Source organism: Myxocyprinus asiaticus, chromosome 1 (genome assembly GCF_019703515.2).
Source record: "Myxocyprinus asiaticus isolate MX2 ecotype Aquarium Trade chromosome 1, UBuf_Myxa_2, whole genome shotgun sequence".
Classification (NCBI taxonomy): Eukaryota; Metazoa; Chordata; class Actinopteri; order Cypriniformes; family Catostomidae; genus Myxocyprinus; species Myxocyprinus asiaticus.
In genome coordinates, this window is record NC_059344.1 from 26,816,817 (window position 1) to 26,843,454 (window position 26,638).

The 26,638-nt window shown below is 41.5% G+C and overlaps 1 protein-coding gene across 6 annotated transcripts in view; it reads left to right on the forward strand.

The window, feature by feature from the left end:
- Window positions 1–26,210, forward strand: part of LOC127412332 (coiled-coil domain-containing protein 102A-like) — a 116,704-nt gene extending 90,494 nt beyond the window's left edge. For 5 of the 6 annotated variants that reach the window (XM_051648716.1, XM_051648972.1, XM_051648634.1 and 2 more), the window contains 3 exons: window positions 11,058–11,228; window positions 11,544–11,647; window positions 24,776–26,210. In XM_051648716.1, the coding sequence (XP_051504676.1) occupies window positions 11,058–11,228; window positions 11,544–11,647; window positions 24,776–24,917 (417 nt within the window). In that variant the 3' untranslated portion in view covers window positions 24,918–26,210. Of the gene's footprint in view, window positions 1–11,057; window positions 11,229–11,319; window positions 11,648–24,775 lie in introns of all 6 variants that reach the window. The other variant, XR_007892453.1, reaches the window with a different exon arrangement.
- Window positions 26,211–26,638: the final 428 nt, after the last annotated feature.

The following is a 26,638-nucleotide window of genomic DNA, read 5'->3' on the forward strand; positions in this document are numbered from 1 at the left end:
TCTGTCATTACATGCAACATTATGTAAGACAACTGAGAGGCTTTGATAGTGTTTTCATATTGGAGTACAGCTGTTTTGATGTTTTAAATAGGCTTGTTTACCCAAACATATCTATATATTATTAAATATTGTGTCACCTACTCACCCTAATGTCTCTGAAATTGCCATATTCAATCTGATTGGCTGATTTTGCTGTACTTCCGGGAGGAAGGGCAGTTCTTTTGTTTCACTCTACCTAAAAATAGTTTGTAATGTGCCAGGTTGATAAAATTAGTGACTTTTGAGTGAGATGTAATCACCGGATTTGCCAAAGTTTACCAGGTTACTGGCGTACATTTTTTGAAAGATACTTCACTAAGAATGAATTGCATCTGGTTATTTGCACGCACTGTCTGTGCTGCTTTATCATTCGATTCACTAAAGGAATTGTGCAGATGAGGAAACTGCGCAAATGCGGTAACAAAATCTGTGCTGAACACAATTTGCATGTGCAATTTCAATTTTGCCGGCTGATTCTTAGTGCAATAAATCAGAGGATGCCGCAGACCACTGTAGTCTGACACATTCTGGTGGGATTGTACAGCATCACTCCACTACTGTCATCTAGACACCTGAATCATCTCTTTAACATGCTGAAAGTGCGCTTGACTACACAGCGCGTTTGTATATATACCAGGTTATTATAACACTCTTTAACATCATTTGATAAATGACTAAATTATAATTATGTGATTACTGCTGCCATGATCGATAGAAAATGTGTACAAACCTCTCTTTTAGATGAAATTCAGTTTACTGCCTGCTTTCATCTGGCAGTAATAGTGCGATGTATATTGCGCTGGGCAATTTTTGTGAATAACAGTAATTAAAATAAACGCGCTATAATAATGAGCCTAATTTACATAGAAAGGTGACGTGGCTTGCATGGAAAGGAATGAAAATTACTTAATTTGAAGCTGAAGTATGTAATTTTTGCACCACAAGCACAACCAAACGAATTACAAAAATAAACTGTATTCAAAATAGCTTTCTGAATACGTCCTCCGTCTGCCGTTGGTCAAACAAAGAGATAGTCCCACCCCCAACTCACAGCATTAGTTGAGCAATGTTGTTGGGGCGGGCCACTCTAAACAAACAGAGGAATTTTCAAAATGCCAGAGAGAAAGGATGCTTATAGTTTTCAAGAAAAATAACCTATGAATGGCTTACTATTTTTGTTTTTGTTTTGTTTTTTATCCCCTTTTCTCCCCAGTTTTGGAATGCCCATATCCCACTACTTACTAGGTACTCATGGTGGCACGGTTACCTCAGTCTGGGTGGCGGAGGACAAGTCTCAGTTGCCTCTGCTTCTGAGACAGTCAGTCGACGCATATTATCATATGGCTTGCTGTGCATGACACCGCAGAGACTCACAGCATGTGGAGGCTCATGCTATTCTTTGCGATCCACGCACAACTTACCACGCGCCCTATTGAAAGCGAGAACCACATAATTGCGACCACGATGAGGTTACTCCACGTGACTTTACCCTCCCTAGCAACCGGGCCAATTTGGTTGCTTAGGAGACCTGGCTGGAGTCACTCAGCACTCCCTGGATTCAAACTCCAGGGGTGGTAGTCAGCATCAATACTCGCTGAACTACCCAGGCCCCATATGAATGGCTTACTTATAGTTTTCTCTGCATATTAAGCTGGGATAGGAGAAAATATTTTAACATAGAAAAAGTTACATTCTTCAGCTTTAAATACTGAACTGCAGCGCTAAATCAGTGCTGACAGCATCTGCTTAAACTAGATTGCAGATGGTTAGCGAACAAGATGCATGTTTTTGCACTGAAATAGTATGCACAGAAGTGATGCAACTGTTTTGTGAATTCGCCTCTGAAAGTCTTATTTAAGGCACTAATTTGCAAGTAAACTAGATAAACACGAATAGAAGTGTATGTTCCACTTATTTCTGTTATCTCTGAGAAAATATCAGTACTTATTACTTTTGTACAGACAACAGTTCTGTCACAAAATACATACATTTTCTGCTGTACAGCTGTTCGTGGAATCTTCTGCTGTGGTTTTTGTTTTTTATGAGTTTTTTTATCCACTTCTATGGATTATCTATTTCTGATAAACCCATCCCTAAACAACACTGTAACAAGGAAGGACACTGGGAACTGGATTCTTCAAACACAGGTAGGGAACCTTTAATTGACCACTTCTCTGGTTTACAGCTTCACAATAACTCGTGAGCTTCACAATAACTCATCAGCTTCACAATAAAGTTCTCGATCTGGCGCTGGCATGGTCCTTTTATGCCGCTCTCCCCAATCTCACTACAATTAGAGACAGGTGTTAGTCATAATTTGACTCAGATGTATGCACCCTTACTGCTCAGATGTATGCACCCTTACTGCTCTCTCTCTCTCTCTCTCTCTCTCTCTCTCTCTCTCTCTCGACGAACACTCGACCACGCCCCCGCTGCCACATATCCCCCATATCCCCATCACCGGACTCAGGCCGGGGAGACATCCGGACTGCCAACCCCAGCCGCCCCCCCCCCCCCCCCACCCCCCATTTCTGGACAGAAAGTTGGCGACAGCCATCTGCGCTCCCGGTCTGTGGACCACCTTGATTTTAAAGTGCTGGAGTGCCGGGGGGCCTGGGTAGCTCAGAGGTAATAGACGCTACCACCCCTGGAGTTTGCTAGTTCGAATCCCAGGGCATGCTGAGTGACTCCAGCCAGGTCTCCTAAGCAACCAAATTGGCCCGGTTGCTAGGGAGGGTAGAGTCACATGGGGTAACCTCCTCGTGGTCGCTATAATGTGGTTCGTTCTCGGTGGGGCGCATGGTGAGTTGAGCGTGGATGCCGCGGTGGATGGCGTGAAGCCTCCACACGCGCTATGTCTCCGTGGCAACGTGCTCAACAAGCTACGTGAGGCAGCTGGGATTCGCCCTCCGCTACCCGGATTGAGGCGAATCACTATGCGACCACAAGAACTTAAAAGTGCATTTGGGAATTGGGCATTCCAAATTGGGTGAAAAAAAAAAGGGGGAAAAATCCCCCCCAAAAAAGAGTGCCAGATAACACCAGGTGAGCCCTGCATTGGTATTCTTCATGCGATGGAGCCATTGGAGTGGGCCGTGATCTGAACAGAGAGTGAAGGCCTGCCCCAGCAGGTAGTAATGGAGAGTGAGGACCGCCCACTTGATGGCCAGACACTCCTTTTCTATGGTGCTGTACTTTTTTCCCTCAAGGAGAGCTTGCGGCTGATGTACAGCACCGGGCGCTCCTCCCCCTCCACCACCTGCGAGAGTACGGCCCCCAGCCTCCTGTCTGAAGTGTCTGTCTGCAGTACAAAAGGGAGAGAGAAATTAGGTGCATGTAAAAGCGCCCCCCCACAAAGTGCAGCATTAACCTGCGTAAATGCCTGTTAGCACTGCTCCAACCGGGTCTGGAGCTCCCTTTTTAGTGAGATCAGTCAGTGGGCTGGTGACATCCGAATAGTTAGGCACAAATCTCCTATAATAGCCAACCAGCCCCAGGAAATGTCTTACCCCCTTTTTGGTCTTGGGTCTCGGGCAGGTTGCAATCGCTGCCGTCTTGTCAATTTGGAGACGCACCTGCCCGTGGCCCAAGTGGAACCCCAGATACCGTACCTCCACCCACCCAGTCGCGCACTTCTTAGGGTTTGCTGTGAGCCCCGCCCATCGCAGCGACCCCAGAACCACCCTCAGATTCTGCATATGCCGCTGCCAATCATTGCTATAAATGATGATGTCATCCAAATAGGCAGCAGCATAAGCCGAATGCGGTCTGAGGATTCGGTCCATGAGGCTCTGAAACGTGGCCGGAGCCCCAAACAAACCGAACGGAAATGTCACAAATTGGTGTAATCCGAACGGAGTGGAGAAAACCATTTTTTCAGGGGAAATTGGTGTCAATGGGATCTGCCAATAACCCTTTGTCAAATCCAGTGTTGAGTAAAAGCGAGTAGTGCCCAACCGATCGAGCAACTCATCAATATGAGGCATTGGGTAGGCATCAAATTTATACACAGTGTTGACTTTTCTATAATCCACACAGAACCGTACAGACCCGTTGCTCTTAGGCACCAGAACAACCGGGCTGGACCAGTCGCTGTGGGATTCCTCTATTACTCCCATATCGAGCATTGCATCCAATTCTTCCCGAACTATTTTTTTTTTTGTATGTTCGGGCAATTGGTAGGGACGGGTATGTACCACCACCCCCGGCTCGATGCGGTGTTGGATGAGGTTCATGCGACCCGGTAGATGGGGAAAACTGCGAATTCTTGTTGTAGTTTGGCAACCTCTGCAAGTTGGTTCGGTGAGAGGTGATCTCCGCACGGAGATCACGATCTCCGCATGTCACCGGGGTGACGTGATTGTGTTTTGTGTTCACCTCCACGCTCTGAGCTCCGCCCTCTCCGGAACTACCATAACCAATGTCACAGGGTACGTCTCCCTCCACAATTTCAGGAGGTTAAGGTGATAAATCTGACGTCTGCCCTCTCTATCGGTTCGCTTTACCTCATAATCGAGATCCCCACATAGTCCACTAGGACTAATACAAAGTGATGGCCCGACAAGGTCCATGCCAATTCTCTCGAAGGGGACCTCAATCAGCGGAAGGGGGTGCAATGGTGCTTTTGGGGTGGCAAGTGGATTCACCAACTGACATTCACGGCATGCCGCACACCACCTGCGAACATCGCCGGCAATAAAAACGGGCTATTAGTTGGTTCAGTGTTTTTCTTTCCCCTAAGTAACCCGGCATCAGATTATAATGAGCTGCCTGGAACACCATTTCCCGGCGGCTCCGTGGTATTAAGAACTGGGTTGTATCTTCCTTTGAGTGTCGTGCATCACTCTATACAACCGCTTGTTTATAATTGCGAAATAGGGATATGAAAGTGCGACATTCGAAAGTGCGAGTTGTTGACCATCGATCACTCTCACTTGGTCAAAGGCGTGCTTGAGGGTTTCGTCTCACGACTGCTCCAAAGGGAAATCCCCTTTGGGAAATCCCCTGATGATGGGAGGGGCCGCAGCCTCTCCCCCTTCACGTCATCATGATGTGGAGCTGACGAAGAAGGCCCCGGCTCTGCCTCCCCTGCCAGAGCATTGCACATTTCACATCTCGTCGCTTTTGTGCAGGACCCATCCGTGCATATTCCCTTTAGTGCATTTCTGAATTCAGGTCAATTAGTTCCCAAAATCAGCAGATGGGTGAGGCGGGAACTAACCGCGGCCTCCACTCTGTTTTGTTCTCCGAAATGTTATCGCAAGGGTCACCACTGGGTAATTGTGAATATCCCCATGTACACATTTCACCCTCACCCTTTTAGTTGTGCCCAAAGCCTCATGTTGAACCAAGCATTGGTGGATAGTGGTTTGGTTACAACCCATGTCCACCTAGGCTTGGTGTGTACTCCACTTGATTCTTACTGGTATTCTGTACCCTCCAGCCTGATCAGGGGCAGCCTGTGGTGCGTCGGGGATCCGGATTACAGTTCCCAGCTCCATCACAGGACACTGATCCCCGCAACGCCAGCAGGCCGGCCCAGGCGCTACACTCGCACTTGTGGGGGCGGGTACATCCGCCTGAGGAGGAGAGCGGGTAGACCCTGAAGTCGCCGGAAAAGGGATAAACCGGCGCAAGCGAGGAGCCGGCTTCGGCGGAGGGTTTCCATGTCTCTGGGTTGCAGAAACAGGGCCTGGAGAGAGGACAGGTGAGAGGGGAGAGGGGAAAGAGACTGGAGAAAACACAGGGGGAGGAGAGAGAAAGAGATGGGGCTCCTCCGCTAGCTGGACCGCTTCCTCCAGCGACGCCGGGCGATGGCACTGGACCCACTCCGCCGTCCCTTCTGGAAGCCGGCAGATCAGCTGTTCCATTACCACTTGGTCGACCACTCCCTCGACGTCACGGTCCCCCTCTCGCAGCCATTTCCGGCAGGCATCACGAAGCTGCTGAGAAAAGGCAAACGGGAGACCGGCCCCTTCCAACTTCATCGAGCGGAGCAGTTGACGGTATTGCTCTGGGCTCTGGCCGACCCGATGCAGGATGGTCTTTTTCAGATCGCTGTAGACCAGGAGATTAGCCGCCGGCAGTTGTTGTGCTGCAAGCTGGGCTTCCCCGGACAGCAGAGGGATGAGCCAGGCTGCCCACTGAGCATGCGGCCAGCCCCAGATTTCAGCGGTACACTCAAATAGGTTAAGGAAGGCTTCAGGGTCGTCTTCCACACCATCTTCAACAGCATGGGCCGGGGCTTTCTCCTGGGTGAGGAGGCTCTGAATGACCTGCCGGTTCTCTGCCTGAACTCTAAGGACCTCATCGAAGCGGCGTTCCTGATCTTGGCGGAGTTCAAGCAGAGCCTGTTGGTGCATGTGATGAGGTCAGAGGCAGGTGTTAGTCATAATTTGGCTCAGTTGTATGCACCCTTACCGCTCTCTTTCTCTCGACGGACGCTCGACCATGCCCCCGCTACCACAAACACGTAAAACCAAAAACTGTGGCTGGTGGCTTTACATGTCTGTCCTTTATGTTTAGATGGTCCTGTGAAATCACACTGGCTCTGTGACAGCCCTAGGTTCTGTAAAAACTTTTATAGCCAGTGAAAAAATAATTAGAAATGCTACCTACCTGTCAGTCATTTTATACATTCTGGTTTGTTGACATCAGGTTTGCTGACATGACTGCAGAGGATGGGTTTTAGAGAGAGGAGGTGTCATTGAACTTAGTAAAACTGTTTCTAATAAACATCCTTTAGCAAAAGCACTTTTATAATGTTTCATATACCCTTCTCCTTTTACCTTTTATGACTCGCATGTACACATACCCATACACACATGCACACACGGCACCTTGGCAGGTCGTATTGAGGGATGTGCTCTACATACAGATCGGTGTGATTTGCTCTGGGGTTAACTATGATGTGACTCTCTCAGTAAAAATACAAGTAGATCTTGTCCTCCTTTCTAGTGACCCAGAAATCAATAGAACACAGCAGCATGGGATTCTCACTCTGCCCGGTGGCTTAGGGAGTAAGTGTGTGTGGATTTAACTAGCTGCTTTGGGGTCAAAATTGTCCCCAGATCTTAAATAAATCTGACAAAATCTTCCTTTGGGGATATCCTTGAAAATAAAAAAATAATTAATAAATAAGCAAAATAATGTTTTCTTTTTTTGTTCTTTTTTTTATCAAAGAAAGTTTTCTTTGAAGGTTAAGGTGAAAGTTATAATCAACTATCGGAGTCTATATGTCCTCATTAAGCTAGGTGAATATAGAGGTGTGTGTGTTTCCATCCTCTCCTCATGCTGATCCACTACTGTCTTTTAAATTTTTCTTTTAACTTTAGGATAAAATCTTTAATACCAGTATTTTAATGAAATAGGGAATAGAGAACCATTGGTACTAAACAAGCACATATCTATGTGCACACACGCGCTCCCACTCTAAAACAAACAGACAGTTTGGCTGGCTGCTCTTGTGATGGGGGAGGTCCATTATAAATTAGATTTGTCTAGCTACTTGATTATCCTCTTAAATTATTAATGGTTTCTGGTGCTTCCTTTGGCTTCCATCCCCCTCAATCTCCAAAGACTCTCCCTCTCTTTGTTCCTCACTCACAGTGGGGTTTATATGAGCTTAGTGTGTGTACAGAAACTAGAGAAGGTCAGAGCACTGTTAAGTAAATCATACTGGGTCAGTTCACACCTAGGCATGCGCATCATTCTGGACAGTACTTGACTCAACTGTTGATATTAATGTTAGTGATTGTTTCACCATGTCCAGATAATTGCATGTCTTAAAACACACCCTGTAGTGTCACACCATAACTATTGTTGCTAATTTTTATGAACAAAATTTGAATACAGATAACCTCAGTTTTATAAATGGATCTAAGAATTTCTGCGTTGCTTGAAACATGCTTGTACATTCTAAGCTTAAGATTGTATGCAAGCATAAGCAAAATAAACCTGACACTGAACTCTATGAACACTTTGGTATTCACCTCAAAGGTCTGTTTGATATCCAGCAGCAACTGAAAATTAAGTGAACTCTGCTAATGCATCATTTGAATAAAAAATATAAATATACGTATTTTTAAACTATTTGCTATATTCTGCTATGTCCAACATACTGTGCATTGTATGAACATGTAGTATGAAGTATGCTCACACAGAACATATCCCTGAATACTGTATGTGGAAAAAGGGTGTGTTTTTACTTCTTCATAAAACTTCAGCGCATTGAATGCATGCTCTCAGAATGTAGCGGTCATTCACGAAATATGCAGAAATGCCTGAATTTTATGAATTCTTGTCCAACATTAATATTGTAATGTTAAAAGAGTTTGGCTCCATCTTAATTAGCTAGATGGACCATACACAGTTCCATTGTTGAGGTCAGGACCAGTTTATTGAATTGCCTTTTTAAGGCACTCTTTTTTTCCACCTTTAGTTTGTCTGATCTTTTTTTATTTTTTATTATTTATTTTTTTTTTAATTTTTTTATTTATTCTCAGTGGGTGTATGGGGTGCAGTGTGGTGCACATCAGAAAACTTCTCTTCTCATTGGCCTTGTCTTGCCACAAGATCTGGACAACACTGGTTACATGCACATTCTTACACCGATTATGCCAACAACGTGTGTGGTCATGTAAATGCATTAAAAGGCTTTCCTTTATTGGTTTAAGGCCATAAACTGATCAACACATGTAGATTTTCGCCCATTACCCCGATTTTGCATTTTATGTAAACATTATATTGCAATAATTAAGTCCTTTTTTTTTTTTTTTTTTTTTTTACTATAAATTCTGATTTTGTGAGTAATCATCATATTGGTGTGCATGTGAATGTGCTTACTATTAATGTGTTTTGATAAATATTAGAGGCTATGGTTTAAGGATTCTTGACAGGAAGCAGCTTCTAGTGGTGGTTTTGGTAGGTTTTCAAGACCTTTGATGTCTTGAGAGATACTTACATTTACATTTTACATTTATTCATTTGGCAGATGCTTTTATCCAAAGCGACTTACAAAAGATGAATACATTATAAGCGCATCATCTTAAGGAGACCGTGGTATGAAAAGATACTTCCTTGGTTTTCAATGACAAAAACTGACTCTGTCACAGTAGAACATTAGTGTAATTGTGTTAATTGACAGTGCTATTGGAAAATCATGGTATTCTTTGAAGTGCCTTTTAAATTCTATGGTACAAAAATATGTAAATAATAAGTACTAATTTAGAGGCTTGGGCACATCTTTTGAACTAGCAATGGCAGATGTGGTGTAAAAAAGAAGCTCCATGTACAAGTTTTTTTTTTTTTTTTTTTTTGACAGTCCTTAGTTTTTCCTCATTTATTTATTTTCTTGTTAATTGAGCTGTTGTTTAAAAGCAACATCATACTCACAATTATGTTTTATGGCCCTATATCAGCAAGGCTCAGCCTCGTGCCACAGGTAATCACAGCCATGCTGATATATAAGGGACATATAGCAAGATTGTGAGTGTGATATTGCTTTTATACAACAGTTCAATGAACAAGTAAATAAATAAATGACTAAGGACTATCACAAAAGAAACGCACTTGTGCATGGAACTACTTTCTTACAACACAAATCAGGATCTGCCGTTGGTAGTTAAAAAGATGCACACAAGCCTCCCTTACTAATTCAAAAACGTCACTTTAGAACTATTAATGATGGCTTGGGCTGTTACTAACAAGTTATTGGAGAAACAAAGGTGTGTGTGTGTTTGAGAGAGAGAGAGAGAGAGAGCGGTCAAGTGTGTGCGATTTACCTTGGTCTTTCGTGACTCCCAAGCAGTGATGAACAATAAAGCTATAGATGTTTAACTCACTTCCTCAGCTCTAGTGTTAGTCAGCTTGCTGAAGATAATGGAATTTTGGTCAAATGCATCCTATTTTCTCTTTGTAATAATAGTCATCTGAACGGGTCCTCCCTGAGTATTTCATGGTAGCCGGTTCATTCTCTCCTCCGCCATGTAGAATGTTTACATCTCCACCCAATGCGCAAACTCCGGTAGGTGAGCACCTTGAGTATGTGTGATTACATTGTCTGTTGTGCCTCTCAGCTGTGATAAGCCTTCATGCTGAAGCTGTTAGTTTAACTTGATTTCCCAACTGTAATATAGTAGTAATTTGAGTGATCATGTTGTGAGAGACAATGCTGATGACTTCAAAGTAACATTCGCTGACTAACAGACTCAATGAACATCAACTGAACTGTCTCAAAACGCGTAAAAATGGTCTTTTGTCGCCACCTGGTGGGTAAAATCTTTAATGTCACAGGGATAAATGAAAAGACACACACTAGCTCTTTTGCACATCTGCTGCCTCTTACACTTTGGTTTAGAACGCCACGAACACAAGTGGAGTCATACAAACAGTGAAGTGTCCAAGTCTTGATGTTCTGAGGCATCAGTACATATGGAACGTCTCTCGTCCAATCAGATTTGAGGACCAGAACTAACTGTTGTATAAAAAGCAATAGAACATTTTAATGGAAATATTTGCGGTCCTACTGCAGTTGTGTTCAGTACAAAAACTTTTCTTTTGAGCCATGGTGGGCCAAATGTTACTTTATTGCATACTGTTTCAAGGCTTCATTAGACTCCTATGGCAGCAGAACAACACTAACAAACACTAAAGGGGCTTACGGACCTTCATTTGGCAACATAATGTTCTTGGTTAGTTGTGAGATGTTTTATTTGGTGATTAGATATGACCTGTGCTCCCCCTCAAGGGCTAAGCTGAAGCACAGTGTCCTTTTGTATTAATATCTGGGAAAGAACATAGCTTTTTTTCTTTACTTGTAAGTTTTTGGAGCTCTGTAGCTGTCATTTGCAAACAGTTTCAAAAGTCAAGATTTTTGCAGAATAACATCTTAAGGATCTTGAATGAGACCTCATAATCATATGACACACCTGTTGTATATGGGTGGGTGATAATGGAAGTTCTCTGCAGTCTGGTACTGTATTTGAAGTGTAGTGTCAATTACTTTGCCTCTCTTGCAGGAGCTGGCAGATTTGCGACACATCCACTCCAAGGTTAAGAAGCAGTACCAGGAGAAGATGGCTGAGCTAACACATGCTAACCGGCGTGTTGAGCAGCACGAGACTGAAGTTAAGAAGCTCAGACTGAGGGTGGAGGAGCTGAAGAAAGAGCTGGGCCAGGCTGAAGATGAGGTACAAGTGGACTAAAACTTCCAATCTTATGTGGCATTCTACAGATTATTGCTTGAAGAATACTCTGCCTAAGTCTTAGCTGATCTCCCAGTTTGTAGAGGTTTTGGGCATTTTCCAGCTGGTCAGGCTGGGAGACCAACTAGCAGACCAGCTAAACCAGCTGAGCACCAGTTTGGCAAGGCTGAAGAGACCAGATTAAACCAGATAAGACCAGTAAACCTGGTTAAAAAACAAATTCAGCTTTGGTTTATCTTTGGTTTTCTTTGTGCTGCTTATTTTATTTAATTAAAATCATAAATTATGCATGTGTTTTAGTTGGATGAAGCTCATAACCAGACCAGAAAGCTTCAGAGATCCCTAGATGAGCAGGTAGAGCAATCAGAGAACCTTCAAGTTCAGCTGGAGCACCTACAATCCAGGTAACCACAAAGATAAATGCACACTGACTCAAAAATCTCTCTGAACTTGGTAAAATTGTGTGCTACATTTGTGATTAATGTGTGAAGTTCAGTTCCCATTTGATCAGTTATAAATACAGGATAAGCTTCCCTGTTACACAGCATCAAGATGGCAGGTTTACAGTGTAAACTGTCAACAATTCAACTAGCTTATTCTCTCAGTCTCTCTCTCTCTCTCTCTCATTTTTCTGCCTGCATTCAGGCTAGCACCTACCCGCAGCCAATCCTGAGCTGCCTGGCAGTGGGTTACCATAGTAACAGGGAGACTTGAAGCAGTGTTGTGGGCACGGGGCCCTCTGCAGCTGGAGAAAACAGTGACAGGCGTGTCAGCATGGCGGTGCTTGTAGGGACTTTGATGGAAAGCTTTTAATGATTAAGACATTCACATAGCAAAATTCCTCCACACCTGTCTGGTTACAGTATATATGAATAAATTACTGTATGTGATAAAAACATGTTGATCTACAATGTGCAGTCTGGCTGATTAGGTATTGTACATTGGATATTGCAAAGATGTCTTTTTGTAATGGTTTTAGGAAGAGATGTCAGTTGGATTCAATCCAGATTGTTTTTTTTAGCAAATAGGCACAGTGTTGACTCTCATGTGTGATGTAATGACTTTGTAATGTAAACTAAATGTTTAAATTTTCTGATAAAATCGTGAGTGATGCTTGCCATGGAAGTCTCACTGCCATGATGCTAAGGTGTTGTGAATGGTTTCCATGGTATTGATATGCTGCTTTTTATGTGTTCTGAGTGGTTTCTGCAGTGTTTTAGGTGGCTGCTATTAGGGATGGGCTCGAGTACTCGGAAGTGATAGCAATGATCTATCAAGAAGACGATGATCGTTAATGAAAATGCGTGAAGTGACTTTTCAATCAATTCGAAGTTCAGCGACAACAAGTGTCAAAGAGGGGCCTTATTTTTAATTCTGAGATTGATTAACATTGTGATTTCAGCGTTACCTTGATTATCAACAGTGACGTCTCAGCAACCAAACTGATAAACATTGCTGCAATGCTAGCATTTGTTCTAAAGTTTTACAATAATCAACACAGTATAATTTACCGTGTTTGAACACCTGTCTCTGCAAACGTTAGCTAAACAAGTTTTATTATCGTGTAATATATTAACTTTGGATATTATTTAATGGAAGTTAATGTTTATTGACTCAGTAAATCTTCCTGGGTGCCGAAATGTTTGCCTGATGTCACACACCTGTATCTCAGTGAAATAGGAGTTGAAGAATACCGCCTGTAGAACTCATGATATGACTAAGTATGATTATCAAATCGCTAGGACTGAGATTTAATTAAGTAAATAAACAGTCTGAATATGTCGCCCGCTGTGCTGCACTTATGTGCGTAGCTGTTTTGTCTGTAGTGTGTAGATCATTTCTTAAATACATGTAAACGGGGTCAGTGTATTACACGTGTTTTCGGTGGTTTCAGGGCAGTTCTGTGCTTGATTCACAAAAACTCTATCTATCTGCTGTGACTGATGTGCTCTTCTGAGTTTGGTTCGGTGTGCTAACGTGTGCATTATATTTAAAGCGCCCCAGAATTACTTTAAAGGAGACCTATTATGCCCCTTTTTACAAGATGTAATATAAGTCTCAGGTGTCCCCAGAATGTGTCTGTGAAGTTTCAGCTCAAAATACCCCACGGATCATTTATTATATCATGTTGTAAATGCCTCTTTTTGGGTGGAATCAAAAACACGCTGTTTTCGTGTGTGTCTCTTTAAATGCAAATGAGCTGCTGCTCCCCGCCCCCTTTCCGGAAGAGGGCTGTGCCTTTACAGCTTGTGCTTCGGATACTATAGCAACAACAAATCAGAGCCAATATGACTGACACCGTAAATACCGGAGTTCACCCATATATGTATGAGCAACCGTAAACAACGCAAAACATAGGCATTTTGAGTTTGTGATAGTGCTTCTTATGTAGAAAATCACTTCCTGCCCTCCATCTGCATTTCACGCCACAGCAACGCAGTGACGTGATGTCATGTGTAAACAGCTATAATGACATAGCTCTGGTCTCCATGAATACAATCAGAGACAATGGTAACTTTAGCTGCATTAGCCGTGGAATCAGCTAACAACCACATTCGGAAAGGCGATTTGCAAACATTCACAAAATATAAAGTGTGATACTTATATCTTCAGGATATAAAGCTGGAACACAAACAGTTGATACTGATCCATGCTTGAGAGTCAAATTTTTGGAAAATCCTGCTTTAAATTGACCCTCATTCACAAAGCAGTCTGGTGTAAAATGATTTGCACAAACATACATGAATTTTGGTATGTTTTGGGGCACATTTTCTTCAAAAACAAAACTTGTCCACTGCGTCTTCAGTGGCTCTGATGCCAGGAGTACATGAATATGACGCTTACGAAGTTGAGACATTAATCTTCTCACTGTGGCTGCTCCAGCGCGGAAAAAAATGGCGAACTGTGTGTCGATCACTCGGGAGGATCTATGATAATAGGGTGGAGTCTGTCACCAGTCGTGGGCGTGGCCTGCTCTAAAGTGACATCACTTCAGAGCGGATACGAAAGCCAGTCATTTTGAGACACTGTTTTTGATGAATAGAAATATAAGAAAGAGGAGTGGGTGGACCTTTAACATTGTAGGGTGGTTGTGTACACACACTGCTGACTCACATTTATGTTCAAACACCATGTAAAAGTGAATCTTACATAATAGGTCCCCTTTAATTGCACATTTGTGTAATTTCACATAACTCTATATTTGGCCACTACAATTTACTGTACAAATTTTAAATAACCCCATGACAGCAGGCTTTTGTGGACAGCAAGGCAGATGAAAGCATTTCACTGGATTAAAAGGCTGTTGTCAATTGAACTACAAACAACAGAAACTTCTGTCCCTTCAGGTTAAGCTTCTGCCAAACTAAAGGTTTGGGGGTTTAACCGGACTGCATACAATGCCACGAGCATGAAATTATTTAAGAAATAAATTACTATTGAGTAATAATTATATAAGAATTTCTTAACATTATTATTATATTGCAGTAACATAATATTTAAGTTGACTGGGTTTAAAAAAAATATTTTTTTTTAAAGTTAGTTGACCCTTTTACAAATTGGACAAAACAAAAAAGGGCAAAGCAGACAGATGCAGCGTGATTGTGATGGAGGTTTTTCCCCACTGTATCACTGTTTTATTTATTTATTTAGTTTGTTTCCTTTTTAGAGGACTCCTGTGTGAAAACCCTTTCTAGAATAGTATTTCTGGTCGGCAGTAAATCATGGGCAAAACATGGTTTAATTTTGGTCAAAAGGAATCACTCTTGTTTTTTTTTGTTTTTTTCATGTCAAATCAAAATCAAATCAAATCACTTTATTGTCACACAGCCATATACACAAGTGCAATGGTGTGTGAAATTCTTGGGTGCAGTTCCGATCAACATAGCAGTCGTGACAGTGATGAGACATACGCCAATCTACAATAAACATCAAATTAACACAACACAATTTAAACATCTGTTATACATAATTAAACTCGACTTAAAACATCAAATTAACACAACACAATTTAAACATCTGTTATACATAATTACACAACTTAAAACATCAAATTAACACAACACAATTTAAACATCTGTTATACACAATTACACTCAACAATATACAATAATAACATACATTGCACAGTATACAATATGCTGTTTTTGTTTTTTGTTTTTTTTTGTTTTTTACTATATAGATACTATATAGATACACATTATTCAATAAAAATTAAAATATATATGAAAAAAGTATATATATAGAATGTACAGTATTGTACTGTATTGACATTCAGGCTGTCGGTTGATAGTAAGTTGTTAAGAGAGACATAATATAATGACAGTAATATAATTTATGACAGTCCGGTGTGAGATAAAAGAGTAATAAAGTGCAGGGATGATGTATTTTGATCGTGGGAGATCAAGAGTTCAGAAGTCTGATTGCTTGGGGGAAGAAGCTATCATGGAGTCGGCTGGTGCGGGTCCTGATGCTGCGATACCGCCTACCTGATGGTAGCAGTGAGAACAGCCCATGGCTCGGGTGGCTGGAGTCTCTGATGATCCTCTGAGCTTTTTTCACACACCGCCTTGTATATATTTCCTGGAGGGAGGGAAGCTCACCTCCGATGATGTGTTTGGCAGTTCGCACCACCCTTTGCAGTGCTTTGCGATTGTGGGCAGTGCTATTGCCGTACCAGGCGGAGATACAGCCAGTCAGGATGCTCTCCACAGTGCAGGTGTAGAACCGTGTGAGGATGTGGCGGTTCATTCCAAACTTCCTCAGCCGTCTCAGGAAGAAAAGGCGCTGATGAGCCTTCTTCACAACGACTTCAGTGTGGACGGACCATGTGAGTTCCTCAGTGATGTGGACACCCAGGAACTTGAAGCTGCTGACTCTCTCCACTGGTGCTCCATTGATGGTGATTGGACTGTGTTCTCTGTCTTTTCTCCTGAAGTCCACCACAAGCTCCTTTGTCTTACTGACGTTGAGGGAGAGGTTGTGCTCCTGACACCAGTGTGTCAGAGTGTGCACCTCCTCTCTGTAGGCTGTTTCATCATTGTCAGTGATCAGACCTACCACCGTCGTGTCATCAGCAAACTTAATGATGGCATTGGAGCTATGTGTTGCCACACAGTCATGTGTGTACAAGGAATACAGTAGTGGGCTGAGAACACAGCCCTGTGGGGCTCCAGTGTTGAGGGTCAGTGATGAGGAGATGTTGCTGCCTATTCTAACCACCTGGCGTCTGCTTGACAGGAAGTCCAGGATCCAGCTGCACAGCGAGCTGTTTAAGCCCAGAGCCCGGAGTTTCTCATCTAGCTTGGAGGGCACTATGGTGTTGAATGCTGAGCTGTAGTCTACAAACAGCATTCTCACATAAGTGTTCCTTTTTTCCAGGTGGGAGAGAGCAGTGTGTATTGTAGATGCAATGGCATCATCAGTGGAGCGGTTGTTACGGTAAGCAAACTGCAGCGGGTCAAGATTGAGTGGTAATACAGAGCAGATGTAATCTCTGATTAGTCTCTCAAAACATTTGCTGATGATGGGGGTCAGAGCAACAGGACGCCAGTCATTTAAACAAGTTATTTTTGATTGTTTTGGAACAGGCACAATGGTGGATGTTTTAAAGCATGTGGGGACTACAGACAAAGAGAGGGAAAGGTTGAAAATGTCCGTAAAAACACCAGCCAGCTGGTTCGCGCACGCTCTGATGACGCGGCCCGGAATGCCGTCTGGACCCGCGGCTTTGCGGATATTCACCCGTCGGAATGATCGGGTTACATCCGCTACAGAGACGGAGAGTGAACTAACCTCTGTAGCTTCGGCCGTGAGAGCTCTCTCCGCGAGGGCGGTGTTATTTCCCTCGAAGCGAGCATAAAAAGTATTTAGCTCATCCGGTAGAGAGGCAGCGGTGTTCATGGCGGAGTTTTTATTCCCTTTAAAGTCCGTGATGATGTTAATTCCCTGCCACATGCTTCTAGAGTTGGTGGTGTTAAACTGTCCTTCAATCTTACTCCTGTACTGGCGTTTTGCTGTTTTGATAGTTTTTCGGAGGGCATAACTGGCTTGTTTATGCTCCTCCGCGTTCCCGGAATTAAAAGCGGAGGTCCGCACATTAAGTGCTGCGCGAACATCGCTGTTGATCCACGGCTTCTGATTCGGATAGATTCGCACAGTTCTGGTCGGAATCACTTCCTCTACACACGTTCTGATGAAGCACATTACGCTATCAGCGTAAAGCTCGATGTCGTCATCAGAGGCGGACCGGAACATCTCCCAGTCCGTGCGATCAAAACAGTCTTGTAGCGTAGAGTCTGATTGGTCCGACCAGCACTGGATCGTTCTGAGGGTGGGTGCTTCCTGTTTCAGTTTCTGCCTGTAAGCGGGCAGAAGCAGAATGGAAGAGTGGTCCGATTTGCCAAATGGTGGGCGGGGGAGGGATTTGTAGCCATCCCGGAACGGAGAGTAGCAATGGTCCAAAACCCGGTCCCCTCGTGTGTTGAAACTAATGTGCTGGTGATATTTTGGTGCGACTGATTTTAAACTGGCTTTATTAAAGTCCCCGGTCACAATGAACGCGGCCTCAGGGTGCGCGGTTTCCTGCTCACTTATACTCCCATACAGTTCCTTGAGTGCCCGGTCTGTGTCGGCTTGTGGGGGGATGTACACAGCAGTGATAATGACCGCTGTGAATTCCCTCGGTAGCCAGAATGGTCGACACAGAAGCATAAGAAATTCCAGATCAGGAGAACAGAAAGACTTGATAGAATGTATGTTCCTCTGATCACACCAGGATTTGTTGATCATAAAACATACACCACCTCCTCTAGTTTTACCTGAGAGGTCTTTCGCTCTGTCCGCTCGGAGCATGGAGAACCCCGCGGGTTCAATGGCTGAGTCTGGAATCTCCGCAGACATCCAAGTTTCCGTAAGGCAGATAACGCAGCAGTCCCTCGTCTCTCGTTGGAAAGAGATCCGCGCTTTCAGCTCGCAGAGCTTGTTATCCAGAGACTGAACATTTGCCAGTAGAATAGTGGGTAGCGGGGGTCGATTTGCGCGGCGTCTTACTCTGATGAGAACGCCGGCTCTGTTTCCCCTTTTCCTCCTGCGTTTCCGCGGCAGTGCAGCACAGACAAAGGGCTCCGCTTGCGTGTTTGTAAACAGCGGGTCGGCATTGAGGAATGTGAAGTCCGGTTTACGGTGTGAGATCGCTGAGCCAATGTCCAAAAGTGTTTGTCTGTCGTAGACAATAAGGCAGGCAACATCCAAGACAAAAAACATAAGAATTGTAAACAAAACAAACAAACCATTGCTAAGTTGTGTCGGAGCTCGCAACGCAGCAGCCATACTCGGCGCCATCTTGAGTCCGTTATCATATTGTTTATCATATTGCAGTTCAAATCGCAATGTTTTTCAAAATAAATGCAATTAGATTTTTTGTCCAAATTGTGCAGCCCTAACCGCATGAGTTTTCAAGTTGAAAGTCTGACATAAAGTGGCGTTCCATTGCACTTTTCCTAGTAGGAATTTGGAAATTCTGACTCTCTGAATTTAATGGAACACAGCATGAATCATCACAGCAACAATCTCCCAACACAGCTCACTGTGACTTTCTGTCCGGTGGACAGACAGCGCTCACACACCAGGTGAGTTCTTCCTTTCAAACAGCTAGACGAAGCGCAGCTGTATGGAAAAGAATGCAGGGTCTTTAAAACTATTTTCAACTTAACATGTCGTATTAAAAACTTGATAGTTTTTTCTCCAGTCAAATTAACTGCAGTTTGCAAATACACTGTTCAGCCAGCCACAATGAAAAAAAGTTGTGTGTGCTTATTAAAATAATTACAGTTACCTGTAACACAAGCAGAGAGATGTGCTTTCTGAGCATACTTTCATTGAGTTGGTCATCGAGTCTTCACATAAAGACAAAATATATTGAATTATATTTTCATTATGCCATTTTTATTTTTTTTTACTTTGCAACAGATTATGCTATAATAAGGAATAGGCGAGACACTGGAACAACTAGACGCATTGCAGCAGCCAAATATGAAAAAATCTGACATATATGAACATAGACATGTCTGTGTGCCTCCCCCGAGTAGCTATGGTGTTGAGGGTGGTTTGGTCAAAAACCCCACCTGCAAGTTTCTGAAATTCTAGTCCCTAGATGCAATATGGGCCAAGTCCCTCCTTCAATTTAAGTCTGCGGGATTTTTTTTGGCTGTTTATTGTCCACCAGGTAAAAATAGTAGACTCAACACATTACTTTTATATGCGAGGTGTCAGATGCTGTTGGAATGGGTAACAGTACATTCTGAAGTTTAATATTTAGGGTTAAGAGTTTGTTAGATCCCTAATCCTATGTATGAGCAATGGTAATAGTGATGCTTGGCTTAGCAAGTGCCAGTAATAGTTCTGTTCATATTCTGTTGACTGAAAAACTTGAAGCAATTTGCTTACTAGTGGAATAAAATGTTATTTGTCATGCTATCAGCATGGACCATACATCAACATAAAAGAGAATGAGATGAGTAAAGGATGCGAGTACAGTCAGACCGTTCCTTTGAGAGTAGGCCAGGGTTCCGTGTTATCGCAGTGATAGAGGAAGGGAGAAACAGCCTAGTGGTGGATGGGCGACAGATGGAGCTGAGTGCTTGTCCAAGTTGTCATGGAGACAGAGGATGGTCTAGTAGAGGCTGATTTGGAGTAAGGGTTGTCAAGGTGACTGAACATGACTAAAAATGACAGTATTGAAGGGTTAGTTCACCCAAAAATTACAATTAGGTTGTCATGTACTTGCTCTGATTCATCGTTACAAACCTGTATGACTTTCTTTCTTCCTTGGAACACAAAAGGAGTTGTTAGGCAGAATGTTATGGACTCACTGTCTCAGTCACCATTGACTTTCATTGTATGGAGAAACGATGCAGTGAAATTGTGTTCCATGGATGAAAGGAAGTGCGGTATATATGGGTTTGGGACAAAATGGCTAAGACTCCACCTGCTTCATACCCTGCATTAAAAAAAACACAAACAACAATATCTACTCTGCACACAATGGCCAAACAGAAGAGAATCAGATCTCATGATTGAGGTCTGCTTTTCTTGCAGGGATACTCAGCCAGCGTCCTGCTCGCAACAGTTCTGTCTGTCTGTTAGTCTCACAGCACGAGACTGCATCTCAGCTTAGCCCACCGGCAGCACCATTTGGCACCCCCACTGTGCCTATTTGCTTCTTTCTTCAGTGCAAAGCTGTAATATCAGTCTCTCATCTCTCTGTTTCACCTCAGCAGCTTGTTGTCTGACTCCCTGCCTTCCCACCTTCCTCGCTCTTTCTCTTCCCCTCCTTCCTCTCACCTTCATTAGTGTCCTCACTGCTACGGTGTCTCGCTCCTCTCTCATATTCCTCCCTGCTCTATTTTCTTTCTTCTTTAGGTCTCTCTATATTTTACACTGCAAAACAAATTAGTTTTTTAATCAATGCTTTTCAGTAAAACCCTTACAACAAGATAAATTAAAGATAAGTTTATTTGTCTTGAACCATTAGCAAATAGTTTTTTTTTTTTTTTTTTTTAATTTTTAAGCATAAACATCACAATGTTATTGCATTTATGCTTGAAAGGGAGGAAAAAACTTTTTGCAGTGTTTTCTCATGTCTTTCTCTCTCTTTCTCTTTCCCTCAGCCTATTCAGAGAGTAGATTGACTGTGCACGCTTCAGTCTATAATCATAAACTTGGAGTGTAAATCAATACATGAATGCAGGCAATGTTCCAAAGCCCTGCAGGAAGTAGGATAGTGTGCCAGCTCTGGATCCATTATCACACAGACTGGCACACATGATCACACATGATCATGCACACACTCATGCACATACTCAATCGTGCTGCACATGCACATTACTTTTATGCTGCCTAAATATGCCTTTTGGACCATCAAATAGCCAGCAGCCTGATGGCACCCGTTTACTTACATTATAATGGCCTACAGAGCTTCAACATTTTTCTAAAAATCTTTATTTGTGTTCTGCTGAAGAAAGACAGCCATAAATAGCACATCAGTGTAAGTGAATAATGAGAGAATTTTCATTTTTGGTGAATTATTCCTTGTAAGCAGGGTCCGTTAACAGCAGAGAGTTCAGAGGTGGAAGAAGGATGAAAGTTTGTGTCAGTGTGCTTGTGTGTTTAAGTGAATAGAATTGGTTCGAAGTAAAGCACTTTGTAGGCATATCATGAAAGCACTGAGGAATGTGACAGATACGGTTCTCCATGGTGGAATGAACTACACAGAGACAGAGATGGTCATGGAGCTGTGCATGAGATAGATGTGATCTGGAAAGCTGATGGTATGAAACTGTGGGGCTTTAATGTAGCTCACCAGTTCTGTTCTTATCGGAGTTTCCAGACATTTAAAGGCAAGCACTTAATGCACACCTCCACTGAGTGACAGACAACTTATCAGCTTTCAGCAGGAGAGAGAGTGAACAATTTCTGCATAATTTTGTACTTGTGTGTGTGTGTGTGGGGGGGGTGTTGGGTATATATCGTTTGTTTCATAATGAAAATGTTTTTGGTGTAGAATGGGAGTATCGTGTATGTGACGTTGTGATTTCATGGTTGCTCATTCAGCCGTGCCTGACTGACATGTTCTTTATTGTACATGTCTCAGTGCCAGTAGTGTTGGGGTGAAATAATTACCTAGCTGCTTTCCCATTGGTCAAAATGGTTTTCTACTGGTTTGGTTGTGCAGAAGTGAATTCCATAAAAGGCTAATAGAAAACTAATTTATGGTATTCTCTTCTGGAATGATGGTGCACATTGGAACTCTATATCAAAGCAGGACAGATAATACACAACTGTGAGTCTAATTTTACTGTTAATCCCAATTATCAAAAAATAAAAGACTAGCAGAGTTGCCAATCATAACTTGGAGATTGTAAATAGGTAGTTGACATGAAATCTCAAGCAGTGACAGCATATTTTAAAACAAAATTGTTTTTGATAAATTGATAAATTCAAGGAGAACATGGGAGCGTACTCGGAGGAGCAAGGCGAGCTCTTCCATCAAGATATACTGGACTTTGAACGCCGCTACCAAGGACAGTATAACGAGAACATGATGGGAGACTACATTTGGGGGCTGATTCATGAAAGTGATTTACAGTATAATCGTAAATCTCGAAAAACTACTCACTTCTAAATCTTTTTTAGTCATTTTTGTATTACTTTAATATAAATACATGTTCATTTGGATTCATATGTTGATTTCGTTCTGACTTTATGTGAACGAAAAGACACACATTCGCCCGTTTTCTCATTGGAAATTGGTACATTTCAAAATATTCTTCTTCAAAAGTTTATTCTTCTTCTTCAAAAGTTTGTCGGGAATAATAGCCATTTTCTATACTTTTGAGGCATAAACAATTAAGAAATAACACTTACTACCCAGGAACCCAAAAAAAAAAAAATTATATATATATATATATATATATATATTGTTACACAGTGTAATAAATTAATTCGACTTTTTACTGTCTCCAGAGGGTTACACAATTTTTTTTTGTTTCTGATTTTATGCCCCAGAATTTTTTTTTACAATTACTTTGAACTCCAAACATATTCATCATAGTAGAGGTGGATTGAAGTATTATTTTGTTTGAATTGCATTTTTAACTTAACAGGTATGGGCAAAAATTTGTGTCACATCATTGGCCCTTTTTTTTAAACTTCTTTTGTACTTTTTTTGAAAATAAATAAATAATACGACTGAAAGCACCTAAAATATACACTCCCAGAACATTCAAACTTTTGGATTTAAAAAATGAATGGAAATGAATTGCCATAGAAAACAAAATGTCAAACCAAGTAGCATACCCAAACAAACGATGCTACATGTTTTCACAGAACTAAATAAATGTTTAACTGATCCCAAGGTCATTTTTAGGGATGTATATCAGTTCCCCTCATGTTCACACAGCTGTCCTAGCAGAACAACCACATGTGAAGTTCATCACATTGACTTATGGACATGTTCCGCTCAATTTGAATATCTGAAAGTGTCCAGATTTTTCCACTTAATTTAAAAAAATATACAGTGTATTGTATTATGGTAATCCTAACAAACTTCTTTTTTTTAATGTTTTGCATGAGTAGGCTACTATATGCTTGTGAAGTCAAATGCCATGTTCTTTGATATTTGTTAAAAAATGCCAAGACATTTCTAAGTGAATATTGCCAAAGTGTCCAATATTTCTTGGGGCCATATGTAAATGTTGTTGTTGGGGAAAAAATATCCATGTTATTTTTCTTCTACCCAAATGCTGAAATATTCAGCAGCTTGTAGATAAAGCCAGAAGACATGAGTCACTGTGTGGGCTCAACAAGAATCTCTTTTGTTTCTCTGTATGCGTGTCTCTCTATTTATAATCTTCTGTCAATTGAAGACCTATTAAGTTTTAGACTCAGTCAAAAAGCTTTTAGCCTCCGAGCTGCTGAGGTCCAAAGAGTGTAATGTGTAATTTAGCAGAGTTTACTGTTTCCTGATAGAAGGTCCCTCTCCTGTGGAGGATCCCTGGCCCATATACGCACTCATGCTGCTGACAGCTAAGAGGCTTTTAGTCTGTTCAGTTATACAAACAATAACAATATAGTGAGTCATCAGCTGTTCACAGTGTGTGTATGTGTGTGTGTATATATGTATGTATATATATATATATATATATATATATATATATATATATATATATATATATATATATATATATATATATAGATAGATATATATAGATATATAATTATTTTTGGCTTCTTCCATTTCTAACATCCAAACATCATATACTTTTATTTTTGCTAGTGGTTCAGTACCAATGATACAGTCACTTCGAATCTCAGAGCTGCTGTTTTTGGGTTTATTTTTGTTTTAAAAAACAAAATTGCTATTGAGGTACCAAGAGCCATCCTCAGTATTGCAGCAGTTCTATTAGTAAACAAGATCAGGTCAGTTCAAGGAGTACTTGGAGTGGCCCCAGAAAAACTTTGAAAACTTAAGCCACATTTAAAAATGCATGAGTTTCATAACGTTATCTCACAAAATATCAAAACAAATGGCATGTGCTTTTCTGCACCATTTTTGCAGTTCCTTTTATACAGATGGCATGCAAATGGACTGAATTTTAGTAGATGTACTGTATGAAGTTCATGCAGGTGAACTAGTAGAGTAACCACATATGTAGTTTATCACATTAACCATAGACATGTTCAAATAATTTTACAACCAATGTGTCAGTACTTTTTGTCTTAAATTTGAACAGTGTATCTATTGTTTTATGACTTCAAACCCAACAAACCTCTGCTGTGCTAAAAAGGCGTGCTTGTGCCATCTTTCTTTAAAATAAATTCCTCTTGGTTTGATCATTTGTCAACAAATACAGTGCTACTCATACATTTTAAGTATAACTTAAGTGTCCAAATACATTTTGAGGCCAATAATTACTATGCCACACCTGATTTCACATTTTCTCTCTTTTTTTATCTGTTTCTCTGTTGGAAAGATTAAGGCGTCAGCAGAATCCTGGCCTTTTTGGTAAAATGAGGACATCGGCTTCGACACGTTTTGGGCCTGAAGATGCAGATGGACCTCCTTGTGACCTTGATGATGAGGAGGAGGATGAACTGCAGCTCCAGATCCCCTAAACTGTTCATTTCACACCTGGGAATGTATGAAAGACTCGCGGATCACATCCTAGCATTTCAATTTCCCCTTCATTTCATCTCTCAGCTGGAACCTGAAGAGGATAAAGACTTCGAAAAAAAAAACTGACTAACACAACTGTCTATCTCCATGCTCTTCTGCAGACAGATAAACACAACAATGATTTTTCAGTGGTCTGTTTTCAACAGCTTAAAACGTGTGCCAGAGCCAAACAAGTGCTTTTAACTGTGTCCAAAGTCTTTTTTGAAAGTCTACTGGTGTCCACACCAATGTAGTGTTGGGTACAGTCCAAGATCGCACATAAATAATAGATATATAGGTACACATGGATATATACAGTACAGTTTCATAGACCATTAATGAGTGAATTTGATCTTTCGTCATGACTGAATTCAGTGATTACTTATACCAACTTGTGTCTTATGCTATTTATTAATGACTATACGCTTTGGGAATATCATGACCCTGGGATTTTATCACCAAAATGCCCATTTGAAGCCAAGTATCTCCAAGAATCCTGGTGTAAAAGCAATAAGCACAAGCATGCTTTGGCTCAAGCCTGAAATAAGCCCTTTGAAATATGTTCATATCTCACTTCATTCACATCTCCCATCTGATATCTGGCCTCAGATGACCTCTGAAAGTACCAATGAATATGCTTAGGTATCCATACTCCTGTATCTCTGCTACTGTACATGAATGAATCCCTGTTCCTCACCTCCTGCATTATAATTTTGTCTTCTCGTCCATCCATTTTAAATGTTCCCTTTTGCTCTTCCCATTCATTTTAATTTCTCATTTAATCTTTTGTCAGCTCTCCCACACAGCCCCATCCGTTAACACTAACTCTCACACCAATATTCAAAACAAGCCATTCAGAACATGATTATGTTTCCTGTGTCAGGGGAACATTTCATTTGTGCTGTGTTGTTACTGAAGAATAAGCAAGTAATGTTGTTCAGCAGTAGTCCTGCTTAATTGTCCCAAAGCTTTTCTTAGTGACCATAAAAATGTGTTTGAGTCTTTGCAGTGGAGGACTGGTGTTGTTTTATATTGGCAATAGGAAGGGTATTTTTTGTATTTGTTTGTGTTTGTATTTTACCGTAATAAATTTTAAGTGTATATATATTGCTGTGAACCGTTATTTTGTGTCGTAACATCGTGATTTAATCTACTTTAAGTCTGAGTGTGCGAGTCTAAAATCATACGGATCATTGCACCTGTGCCTCTTTTTGACATCTTAAAGCAGAAGTATGTAATTTCTGTGACACTAGCATCACCAATCAGAATTACAAAAATAAATATTGATTTCAAACAGATTTCTGAATACATTTCTGCCATTGGTCGAACAAACATTTATTCCCTGCGCCCAAAGTTCACTCCATTGTTTAAGTTAATGTTTCTGTGTTGGGCTGGATGGGTCGCTCAAACAAACAGATCAGTGTTTGAAAGTGCCACAGAGACACAGTGGAAATCAACATTATAATGGGCAAGTTTAGCAGGTAGTTATAAAGAGGTATTGGATGTTTCAGTAGAGCACAACTGTTACACTCAACATAAATTTTGGTTTAAAAAAGTTTATTTATTTCAAGAAGTCTTAATCATATAGCGGTCTCCAAACAGTCTCCAAAATTAATTAAAAATAAATAATAATAAATTATATATATATATATATATATATATATATATATATATATATATA